The 12,060-nt window shown below is 39.3% G+C and overlaps 1 protein-coding gene across 6 annotated transcripts in view; it reads left to right on the plus strand.

Annotated features, from left to right (window-relative positions):
* The window catches only part of LOC127383389 (sorting nexin-9-like), a 625,662-nt gene that overhangs the window by 177,622 nt on the left and 435,980 nt on the right, over positions 1–12,060 (plus strand). For 3 of the 6 annotated variants that reach the window (XM_051616250.1, XM_051616254.1, XM_051616253.1), the window contains exon 5: positions 7,547–7,588. The exons of the other annotated variants lie outside the window; for them this stretch is intronic. In XM_051616250.1, the coding sequence (XP_051472210.1) occupies positions 7,547–7,588 (42 nt within the window). The remainder of the gene's footprint in view (positions 1–7,546; positions 7,589–12,060) is intronic. 6 annotated transcript variants of the gene reach the window in all.

Consider the following 12,060-nt stretch of genomic DNA (forward strand, 5'->3'; position numbering starts at 1 on the left):
GGTGTGAAAGAACTTCGCATTACATATATATATATATATATGAAAAATAGTATGACACAAATACAAAAGAAATTGAAATATGAATGTATGTTTGCAGAGGAAAGATATGCATGCGTGTGTATATGTATTTTACCTGTTTCATCTTCTAATGACAAAGAGCAGATGAACATCTTACTGTAAGGAATTTGCTGGTGATCAGCAGTTTATTTGGTACCTATGGAGGAATAAGTTACTGCAGAATTTAGGGGATTGGAGTATGTTCACAGATAGGCCTCATAGGTTCCTCTGCAGTGAGCACGTGCTGAGCAGAGATGTACACAATCTCAAATGTCAGTTTATCTGGTAATGGTTGTTCCTTGCTGCAGACCTAAATATGTTTGTCTGTTTCTGTCTTTTTGAGGTTACAGGCATTGCCCCACAGGGCACAACTTTTTTGTTCCTGAGTTGCTTCTAATACATGTAATTCTGTTTTAAGTATTGTATCTCACAAGGCTGATAATTATTGCTTTTAGTTGGCTAGTACCGAGAGTCTCTTTTTTTTGATTGTTTCTTAGGGATCGGCCTTCTTCTAGGCTTTTGCAAAATATTTGCAGTGGGAGACTACTAGCAGGTTAGTCAGTAGCATGTCGGAGAACATGTGTTGGGCATGATGTTGAAGATATGAGTGATTTTTTGTTGTCGTAAATCAAAAACTTTGGCATTTAAGAAAAAGTTTAAAAATATGAGCAGGACTGATCTGTTCCACTAAACAGCTTTTGAGAACATGAGGCATCATTGTGTTATATCTCGAACACTGGATTACCAAGTACAGAGCTGCTTCAGCAAGCTGCGTCCTTGATCCACTGTGTTGTCTGTACATGCTAATAAGGAGAATGAGGAGAATTAATAAACAATTTGAGCTGCAAGGTAGTTTCTTGAAACATCCTTTCAAAGCTTTTTAACACAAAGTAGCATACATTTTTTCTATCATTTAAAAAGTGAACATTTTGTTACCTAATTTTTATTTTTGGAGCTAAAATTTGTGGCTGCAAAAATGAGAACACTGATCTTTATTATTGCTAGACCTGGTGAACTAGGAGATAAATGACTGATACCACAAAGAACAAGCCAAATAAGTTAAAGAGAAAATATAACAAAAAATGGATGCCAGATTTACTGAATAATTGCCCTGAACTGGGTCACATTGTATCCAGTTTTTACACAGGTCAGACTGTGAGGAGGTGGTATTTACTTAACTGGAAGGCCTTGAGTAAGGAGTCTCAACAGACTTTGCATAGAAAGTCCAGAAGTCTCAGCTGATCTATCCTTAATTCATGAGATTTATACTGTGCGACTATCATGCCTTTATTTCAGGCATGGATTGAGGGTCATAACAAAGGTGTGTCTTCGGTATATTTGCTCAAGGATTGCTCAGGGAACATGCCCACTCCTCACTTGCTACAGACCTGAAACACAACCTGAAGTACATGCATGATTGCCATTAAAAACAAAAATGGTGGCAGATAGCAGAGAAAAAGGGAAGGAAGGCTTATCGCAGTTACCGAAGTTTATTCCTACAGGTCTGCATGTGTTAAAAGCTTGAAAAGTTGTCAGAAGCTAGTGTGGGTCATGTAGGTTTGTACCTGTTCCAGTGAGAAGGACAACCATCTTCTACAACTGCTGAATCCTAAATTACTTTAAAAGGAAGGCAAAGAGAGGAGATACTGCAACTAGTTAGACTGGATTTTGTAAATATATGAACTGTAGCCATATTAATATTTGAAATACATTTTCTAAGGACTTTGAACAATGAAAACTAGATTAACTTCTTGTCACCTTTGTTTAAAATATGAGTTCGGAACGGGTGGTGTGTGGGTGGTTAGGCTGATGGAAAAACCATAAAAGCTGAGAATCTGCACTTGAGAAGGATTATGAGGGTATATCTGCACCCCAGCATTACAGCATATGTGTTTCATGCTATCCAGGCTTTTTCCTATAGACAGCTCATCAGGATTGGTGTGTGAAGTAATTTGGGTTACCTTTGCATTGCTCCGTGCCTGGACTAACGAGTCCCATTTATAAGTTGTTGGTAGTACAGAGCTTCCCCCCACCTGCCATCATGTCCTGTGTAAGTCAGAGGGCAAACGTGGGTACAGGAGCAAGCGGTTTCATTAGGAACTGGGCAGCGTGATGTGGTTTGTCTTACCACAAGAGAGCAAGAACTACATCCCAACAGTGAGAAGGTGATTTGAAGTAGTTGTGGAGAAAGCACCTGTATTTCCTCATTCTTTTTGAATCTTTTTATCATGGGGAAGATAGCCCTTTCTGATCTGATTGATCTTTACTGAAAAGGGAAGACTAAAGCATTGCGCAATACAAGTATTAACATACACATTTATTTTGTTTTGAGCATATTTTAAAACTGCCAGAGGCATGCCTTTTTTGTAAGCAGGCAGTTGGCAAAAAGCCCTCTAGGTATCAGAGAAGCCCTGTGCTATAATTTTCCTAGAATAATAATGTCAAACAAATGACAATAGAAAGCCTATAAAATTTGCAGCCAGCTGGGCAGATTCTTGTGTATGACCCACGGAAATCATAAGTGCCTGTGCAGAATATTTTCTCTTGATCAGAGCTGCTCCAGTCCACTACGCTCCTTGCCAGAGTAGCTGTAACCCCCTCACCTGCCAGCCGCAAATAGCGGCTCCATTAGATGAGCTCCAAGGATCTCCAACCCAAGTCTGAGGGCAGCGGTGAGTATGTGTTGTATTGGGAGTTTGTGCTTGGGTAGTTAAATGTAGATCGATGATCCTTTTCAGCATTAGTGTTAACAGGATATTATATGGGAATTGGCATGCATCATAAATGATTATTAGTGCATATATTCAGATTCCCCCAAAAAAGATGAAGAGGAGTTCTGTGACCTGTGTCTTTTGTGACTTAGTTATTTTTTCCTTACGTACATGCTACTTCTCATTCTGTTGTTTGGGTAACAGGCTGGGTATTAAGCGTAGCTGTAATTTCTCCTGTTAACAGTATTCTGCTTTCCATGGCTTCTGCTCAGTTCCAGCTAATCCTATCTCAAACAAATTCTTGATGAGACAAGGAGCTGGACTGAGCTGAGGGCAGAGTTAATGCTGAGTATGGCTTTGGAGAAGACCAAATTATATTGATTTCTTGTGTCATCTGATCACTAGGTTGTACAACTCTGCTTCAAAAAGGTATTGTTTAGCATTGCTCCTCTGGGTTTTGATCTACGTTTCAGCTCCTTTTCTCCTTGATAGGGAGGCAGAAATGACTCTGTGCATGATTTACTCTAAGTCTCTTGGTTGTGATGCAGTATTGTTTGTTGAATTGGAGCTGTATGAGTCCTTTATTGAAAAGCAAAACAGAGTTACCGAGAAAGTCTTACTCTTTTTGACAAAAAGAGACTTGGGGCAACTTCCCAACTTGTTTCAGGGTACTCCACATGTTTCTCATCAGGGATCCTCCAGGTAGACATGACCACTTTTATGAATTCTTCCATCTTAAAAAATAAAAAAAAATACTAAATACCGATCTATTCTACTATTAAATTACAGAATACTACATAAGCAGTAGTGCTCTTCTCTTGGTCACAACTGTCCATTTTAGAGACCATGCAGGTTGTGTAGAGGGGTGGGAAGTTTGCCTTGTCAGGTGTTGGGGAAGACCGGCAGAGTTCCTTCACTCCATCCCGGCCAGCCTCAGGGGGTTCCATTCAGACCTGCTCGCTCATGCTTCCTGGATCACTGGGAGCAACCACAGGGAGCCAGCTCTTGCAGGGGTGAATTGCCCAGGCAGGACAGGTGTACTCCAGCTGTGGGGTACTCCTGCTCAAACCACTAACTGCATCTCATGTACTGGATCTGCAGTGTGTGATTAATAGACATACTCTCTAGAGCACCACCCCGTCATTTACCCCTTAGCACTTAGAACAGCCTTCCAGCCCAGGATTGCAGGACACTGCAGTGTGGGTTTGGGTTTGTTTATTAGAATCAAATAAGCTGTTTGATTATTTAGGTAAACTGGAAGAAATACTGATGAACAGTGATTAAAAGTTGCTTTTTCATAGAAATAACATTCAGGGCAAACAAGTTCGTTCAACTGTAACACTGTGCTGTGAGGAGTGAAAAGTGGATGGAAGCAAGGATTCAGAGCAGTGCCTCAGGGAAAGTTACAGAATCTGATATGGATAGATATACATGAAATCAACAATGCTTTGCTTAAGAACCAAGTCTACTTTTTTTAATGATGCAGGGAATTTTTCACTGCAAAAGAAGAACACCTCCTGTGCCCAGGATTTACATATTTACAGATGTACAGTCAGAACAGACAACTAAAATAAGGAAATGTTTAACTTCCACAAATAAGTATATAATGAGAATTTCTTAATTAATGTCTGATTATCTTGAAGCAATAATGAATCTCTTGGGGGGTTTTTTATTATTGTAATCGATGTGATACATTTGAAAGATAATTATGAGAAAGATGGTGCTTGCCTGATTCTTGAGGAAATTTTCTCTTCTCCTCGGGTAATGGGGGTACTGATTGAAGTACACTCTCATTCCCGCTAGAGGGGGGTCCTCTCAGCCGAGGTTGTACATTTTGGCTTCTTTTTTTTAATTTAAACTCAGCATGAGGAAAACCTCATGTTATCCCACATCTTGTTCCAGTACTTTATATTATGTATCTTATGGTGTCAGTAGTTACTTGTCTCTTACTGATCTTCACTGCCTTTTATATGAAGAGGTGAAAACCAAAATGAATGGACTAACAGCAGTACACTGTTAAACACAGTAGTAACAAAGAATGGATGTTTCATTGCGTCTTCTGCAAGGTGAGGACAAGTATTTATCGCAGAAGTTGTGTGATCACTCTTGGAAAGACAAAAGTGGCATTATCAGACACGTTCAATAACAGTTTATAATTAGAATTATTATCTAAACCAATAGCTGTGCTCTGGACCATTTTATTGTCTCTGCAAACATTACGTTTTTAAGCATAAAAGAAAATATATGTAAAGGAGTCTAAGAGTATGTTACATCAGTTTAAACTGCTCCACTTTTCAATGTTACAGTTTGCTCCTCATCTCAGTTTCTTGGTGAAAAGGAGGATTGAGTTTTGTGAATGTGCTGGTCGTTGTGCTGTGTTAAGTCATGTGTTTTAAAACTATGGCAATGGTGAGCATTCTCTTCGCCTTGAGCGAACTGGAGCTTAACTAGCACAACCCATTTATGGCCAGTACCACTGTATAGTTAAGGTCCCCGCATGATGAGGCGGCCTCTGCAGATGAGGCGGGGTGCAGAGCCCAAACAAAGGACACTCTGCCCAATCTGTGCTGGGTCAGTGCAGGGGTTTGGTGCCATCCTGTGTGCTCCTGCAGCTGGGAGCACTGAGGGACAGGCAGGCAGTGCTGGGCAGGCTCGGCGGGGTGTTAACCCAGCTGGGACCTCTTGGGAAGGAGACGAGCAGGAAGGGACCTCAGAGAGGCAGGGTGGGCTGGGGCTGGCAGGGTGTCAGCAGCCCTGCTGGATTTGAGGGGGTAGTTAGAGAGGGACCCAGCAACACAGAGAAGACTCCAGTTTTCCTAATGAATCTACAAGAGAAACAAAGCAGTAATAAACATTAATGAGTCTGTTGGTAGCATCTAATGTATGGGACTGGCACAATGCTGTATAGAGAAAACTGAGTGAGTTTTGAAAAAGATTGTACAAGTTTTGGAGTCTACCTAGTTACAGTAAGCCTAGTGAAAATAAGCATGACAGTTTAGATGAGTGCCTGATTAACCCTAGCCAGACTGCTTCTACAACTGGAATGACTTTTTTTTTCAGAAACCACTTGAGCATCTGAATAGAGACTGTATTTAGACAGGCAGTCATACCGTTATTTCCAATCCAGTGGCTGATTATTCTCTTTTTGGCCCTGGGCAAGTCACTTAACCCTCTGTCTGTTTCTTCATCTGCAAAATATATTATGGATATTTATCAGTCTCACCAGGACTGATTGTTTAATATTTATAAAGTGCCTAAAGGATTAGAAGCTTAATATAAGTAGCTAATACATATAATTTTAGATTTATTTTATTTACTTGTATGTGTGGTTTTTTACCTCCTATTGAATGAGATGCAATTTTTTAGCCTCTTACTGCCATTCCTAATCAACTGGACAAGTCACAAGTGGGCAACTTTGGGTTCATTTTCTTCTTTATTTCTAGTTCCTATAAATGCTTTATCTCCTTTGCCCTTTTTTTTCCCTCCCTTTTTAATTTAGAGATAAAGTGAAACCATATGTTGCTAGATCATGACATAAATATATTTAAGTGCTGCCATCATTGTAAGTTTATCAGCCTTTCCATTATAAACCTTCTTGTTCAGGGGTTTATAACCCTGGCATTATAATGTGCTTCAGGCTGAAACTTGACATTCATTTTTTCCCTCTTGTCTTGCTTTAAATCCTTCACTTTTCTTAAGTTAAACTGGAGATTAGATACATTAGTTGTAGTTATACTAGTTGTATAAATTACAATGCAGCAGTAGGTATTTTTTAAAGTATGTAAATCAGAAATAGAGAATTTCCTAGTTGTTAAACAGTGAGCCTGGAAGTAGAAATCTGGGATTCTTTTGGCACATGACTACTGAGAAATTATTTAACCTCCTTCTGCCTCACTCTTCTGTCTGTATATTGGGATGATGACATTTCCTACTTCACTGGTGTATTGGGAAGCTTAATTAATTAGATTTCATAAAAGCACTGAGATTCTCAGGTGAAAGGTGCTGATGTGTGAAGTGTTTTTAAGGATTCTAATGAAAAATCGGCACGCCTGCTTTTCTGTGTCTGTTGCCTCTTGTCCCAGATCAGTGTGGATCAACTCTTAAGAGCTGTTCAGTATGTGGCAACCAGCAAGGAGTCTGGTTTGGAGCACCACTAGATGACCTAGCAGCTTGCTTTCATCAGGCTTTCAAACATTCATTGTATCTTGCAGCTGGCTACTCAAGGTCTTTGCCTGGGGATTTTGTGTTCCCTGAATTCTGTGGTTTTCAAATAATTTGCTGTGCTCAAGGTAGGACAGGAGCCTACAAGCAAGACCTCTGCTGCAAAGTTTCCCGTTAGTGCTGTTCCGTCTGGTGCTGGTGCAGGAGTACTCAGCCTTGTTAGAAGGGGAGGGAAAGAGCTCCGACATTTCCAGCCTTTTTTTTTATGGAGAGTTATGGCAGATGATTCTGGTTGTTTTCAGGCAGCTTTTGGGTGTCGCCAAAATTCCATATGCAGAACAATGTTCCAGCTGTAGCACAGTAAATTTTGGGTTGCTGACAGATACCCTTTATGTCGTTTAGGTTGAGGAATGTTGTTTATATCATGAGGAATGCTTTCTGAGTTACCTTTCTTGAGGATTTCTGTCATCATATGTTAGTTCAACATGTCCTATCTTACGTAGGTTTCCTGGGGTTGACCCAGAATGACATCTTCATTTACGGATCTCTTTGTTTGGAGATCTCTTGCTCAGGAGAGGTGGCTAAATTTGAAATGATCTTTCTCCTTATAATTTCAGGTTGAAGTCTTGGCCTCCGAGGATGCTACATTTGGACACAAGGTGTGTAGTTTGATGCAGTTTTGTTATATAGGTCCCATCAATTTAAATTGTTGGATGTGATGTCACAGAAGATGACAATTTTCAACCTGAGAATTGAGGATCCTGTGACTTACATCCCACAATTCAGGAACTTACCCTTCTGTGTGGTAATCTGAGAATGACACACACAGACTGTCTTAATCCTGTTATTCGGTATAAAACCTGTGAGCAAATTTGACTTGCGGAAGCCCATGTGGAAATACGGAACATCAGCTTTGTATTAACTCTTAAGATTGGACTTGGCCAAGTGCTGGATTTGTTCTTGGTCCATAGATGTCGCAGCTCAAAAATTGTAATTGTTATCTGCTTTGCAGTCTGCTGAGTAAGCTACTTTGTTCATGGTCCTTTTTCACAATGTAAAGTAGTCCATTGAACAGCTGCATCACCCTGTGTTCAATTGTAGATCAATGTATGGCACACGGTATGTGTGTTGGAGAGACCACTTTAGACTTTCTCTGCTAAATGGATGGGCTGTAACCTAGTTATTGCTCAAGTTGCTTTGACCAGTGAGCATTATGGTGACGACCACAGTTTTAATTGAATGCTGACAGCAGATGATTTTAAGCAGGGCAGATTGTGTTTAGGCTATATCCAGTTAGCTAGGAAGAGAGTGGATAGGGAGGGGAAGAAGGTAGCTGTAGAATCAGTAGGCTAAATCATGACAACGAAGAGAGTTTCCTGCTGCCGAAGGCCTACATGCTGTGATACTACTGCAGGTGAGAAAATAGCAGTGCTGTCACTATCAAGGTAAAAAAGAAATCACAAAAATATGAAATAAGTTCTCCAGGTTTATATACAATACGATAAACAAAGCTAACCAACATTAAAAAAAAAAGCAAGCTTGAAAAGCACCTAAAATATTCATTATGCCAGGATTTACATTGTGTCCGTGTTGTACATTTTTATGTTGATATGTGATAAAGTGATTTAAATAAATTATTAAAAAACAAACAGAGCTATTCCAGTATTATTTGAAGTATTTAACATATGGTATTCTGCACTATTTTCTCGTTTTTATTTAATACCCAGCATGCATACAGAATATTCATTGAATATTTAATAAACCTGGAGGGTCAGCTCTTGTGAACTCATCTCCATAATCCTTCAGACTAGGTGGGTAAGCAGAAATATTACTGAAGATTATTGTAGCCAATCACTCTCACAACTAAAACCCTGTGGAGGAGGCTTCTTAGTTTTTGGCTGGACTTGCAAGGTGTTTTTCAGTTTTGGAGTCAACTGGATGGCCATCCTTTGAAACTCCTTTTTATTACCAAAAGTTTTAAGAATTTTCTGTTACTAAGCTTAAGTTTTACAAACCAAAATCAGAACCGTCATCAACTCTTTAACATTGCCTTACAGAGTCCCAAGCGACTTTTCTGTAAGATTGAGCTGCAGAACAGGGTCTTTTCACTCTCTTAAAGCAAAAGTTTTACGTTTTATAGTGAACTCTGTATGTCTAGGAGTGTCTTGTACTTTATACCAATCAAGAGGAAAGATAAATGTATCATCCCAAATTTGTTAATTCCAGAATTTATCTTAGCTGTCTATTAAGGCATGCTGTGAAAGCACTTTCTTTCCTCCTCTCCCTTAAGAAGTGCTTCCTTGACTGACTGTCTCAATGACAAATAAATGTTAGTGTCTGTGTTACATTAACAAATGAGTTGATATGCCCATGAAGAGTTTGTGTAAGCACAATTATTCAAGTGAAAAATAATCTTATAAATTATAAAATTAGTTGGTATAGCGAATACCAGATAACATAGTTGAGAAGAATGTAAGGTTGAGAGTTTGCATGGTGTCATGCTTTTCTTGATACCAGCTTTTAGTCTGAATTTCCCTTCAGGTGTTTTGGAGACTGTTGGGGGGTGCTATTTTAATGGGTTTGGGTATAGCATGTGTCTCAATTTGAAATACTGTAGGACCCCTCCGTATGCATAAGCAGAAGCGTAATTTGCTACAGTGGATGACTCTTCTTTTGACTATATCCATTCCATGTATCCTTAGACACCACTTAGTTGTAGCCTTGTTGACAGACTTAGGTTGCCTGTAGATACTAGAATACTGTTTTTTTTAAAGGGTGTTTCTAGACTGTTGAAAGAGTTTACAATGTTATCTATTGGTCTTAAATTCTCCATTATTTTGGTCTCATGGTATATATGCATACTGGCAGCAAATGGGGCTTTTTTCCAGGGAAGTGCTCTGAACGAGATGGCAGAATATTGTTCAGCTTCACTGCGGTTATCATTGGTGAAGTGAAGATCTGGCTGATGTAGTCTGTCCCTTGAATAGTTGAGTCTTTAATGGCATGTCGAGATCAGCTACAGGATGCTTTTGATGCAAGATATGCATATTGATTTGGACAACATAATTCTTACTTTAGAAAATAAAATTAAACCAGAAGCCATTGTTTCGCACTGACAGAATTCCTGGGGAAGAGACACCTTGAAGCGCCAAATGTTGTCTCTGTTCTGTAAGTACAGAACGGTGCAAATTGCAGACCGTTAGCAATAGTTCTTCAAAATGTCCCCTCCACCTCACCTTATTAATAAGAAGACAGTCTTCCCAAAACAAAGATAAAATATAAGGCATTTATTGGAGTAAAAATGGCATTTTGATAGGAACTTTTTTTTAAAAAAAATTGTGCATATGAGACTAGCACTCTTCGATGGGCCATGAAAGTGTAAGCATTTTTTCAATCAGTTTAAAGGCAGTTGTTGTGTGTTAAGTATGAAGATGTACAGATTTGACAGCATTGCTGTTCAGACCTTTTCTTTCGTTGAACAGTAGGAAGCAAAACCATTCAGCTTTTTTAACATCTAATGTTACAGAAGGAGGAAGCTGTTAGTGTGCTCAAAGATGTTTAATTTACCCATGCATTTTTGTGTCGTTTTGCATGCATGTTAGCTTCTTAAGGAAAAGAAAAAAAAACATACAACTTTTGACTGATCCTTCTGTTTCAATGTTTAGAAAGGTTGTGATACATGTATGGTTGTGTATGGAGAGATGTAGGTGAAGTGACCACCTAATGAACAATTGGTAGATCAGGGACAGCTGATAGGTGATCTGGGACAGATTTAAGTTATGCCTGGTTTATTCCACTTCTGCTGAGTATAAACATACACTTACAATAAATTTCTTCAAAACTGTAGTTGTCAAGAAACTAATGTAGAGGAAGGGTGAATAGACGGAGTGGTATCTTCTCCAGTCTGCAGTCAACACACAAGAATGTATTTCAAAATTGGAAACTGCTTCAGTCCTATTAATCTTATTAAAGCCTAATGATGACACGTAAAATGCTAGCAGTAACAATTTGGTTTGTGTTTATTTTAGCTGGAATAGGAAGATACATTTTAGCAGATGGGACCAGTGTTCCCAGATGGTAGAGAAAATTAGGAGGGATTCAAAGATGTGAAAAAGAAAAAACGAAAGAATAAGATGCACTGAGCAGAAATGAAAGGTAAAAGGTTTAACTGTTTTGAATGATGCTGGTTTAAACACCAAGGCAATGAAGAAATAACAATAACAGTGTTGTGAGTTTTTTAAATCCTCCTAAGAGATTAAGGTGCTCAATTTCCATCAGAATGTTTCAGTCCCTGAGGTAGAATTGAAAATCTTAGTCTGAAAGATTGGTTATTATATAAAGATTTAACCCATATTTTATTGTTATAGGAGCCTCATGTTGGCATCAGTTGGAACTATGGTGTACAATGTGGTAGCACATACTCCAGACAGGCTACAAATGTTGTCTTGCCCTATCTAGAGGATGAGACGCTTGACTTCTTAAATATTTGTGCTCGGTTTACTGTCCTTTCGCTCACTTTCCCGAAGGCTGTTACTGTCAGCATCTACCTGACCCAAATAGCGTAGGGTAGAGGAGGCTCATTCAGTTAAGCAGGGTGAGATCACCTCGTCCACGTGTCTCAACGTGTCTGTGGACGTGTAAAATGCCATAAGCTCTGTTTGCAGAGACAGCCGCAGAGCCCGCCTACCACAGCTAATGCTGAGGTGCAGTGATCCCAGCTTAGTGCAGCATTAATATAAATAAGTTTGTTAATGGCAGTCCAGCAGCTACATGTCAGAAGGCTCACAACTTTGTGCAACAGGAAAAGAGACACTTATGTTCCCACAGTAGGGGAGCTCCACCAAGAACAGGACTCTCTTATTTGGTAGTGAGCTTTAATCCTTCCATTGTGTGTCATTTTAAGCTGTGTTGTGATGTAATTGGCTTAATCATTACTATTATGTTGCTTTGTAGAAGTTAAGATTGTAATTTGACATATGAAAATAAATGGCAACTGGATTAGTGATTTGCAGGTGTCATTTAAAAATGGGGCAGGAGCCTTTCATATTTTGCAAGCAGCGTGTTTGCTAATGTGCAGAGGCAGAATTATCTATGTAACTGCATCTCATGCTGTCTTGAAGTCGGAGCAAGC

The sequence above is a fragment of the Apus apus genome, chromosome 3 (assembly GCF_020740795.1).
Source record: "Apus apus isolate bApuApu2 chromosome 3, bApuApu2.pri.cur, whole genome shotgun sequence".
Taxonomy (NCBI): domain Eukaryota; kingdom Metazoa; phylum Chordata; class Aves; order Apodiformes; family Apodidae; genus Apus; species Apus apus.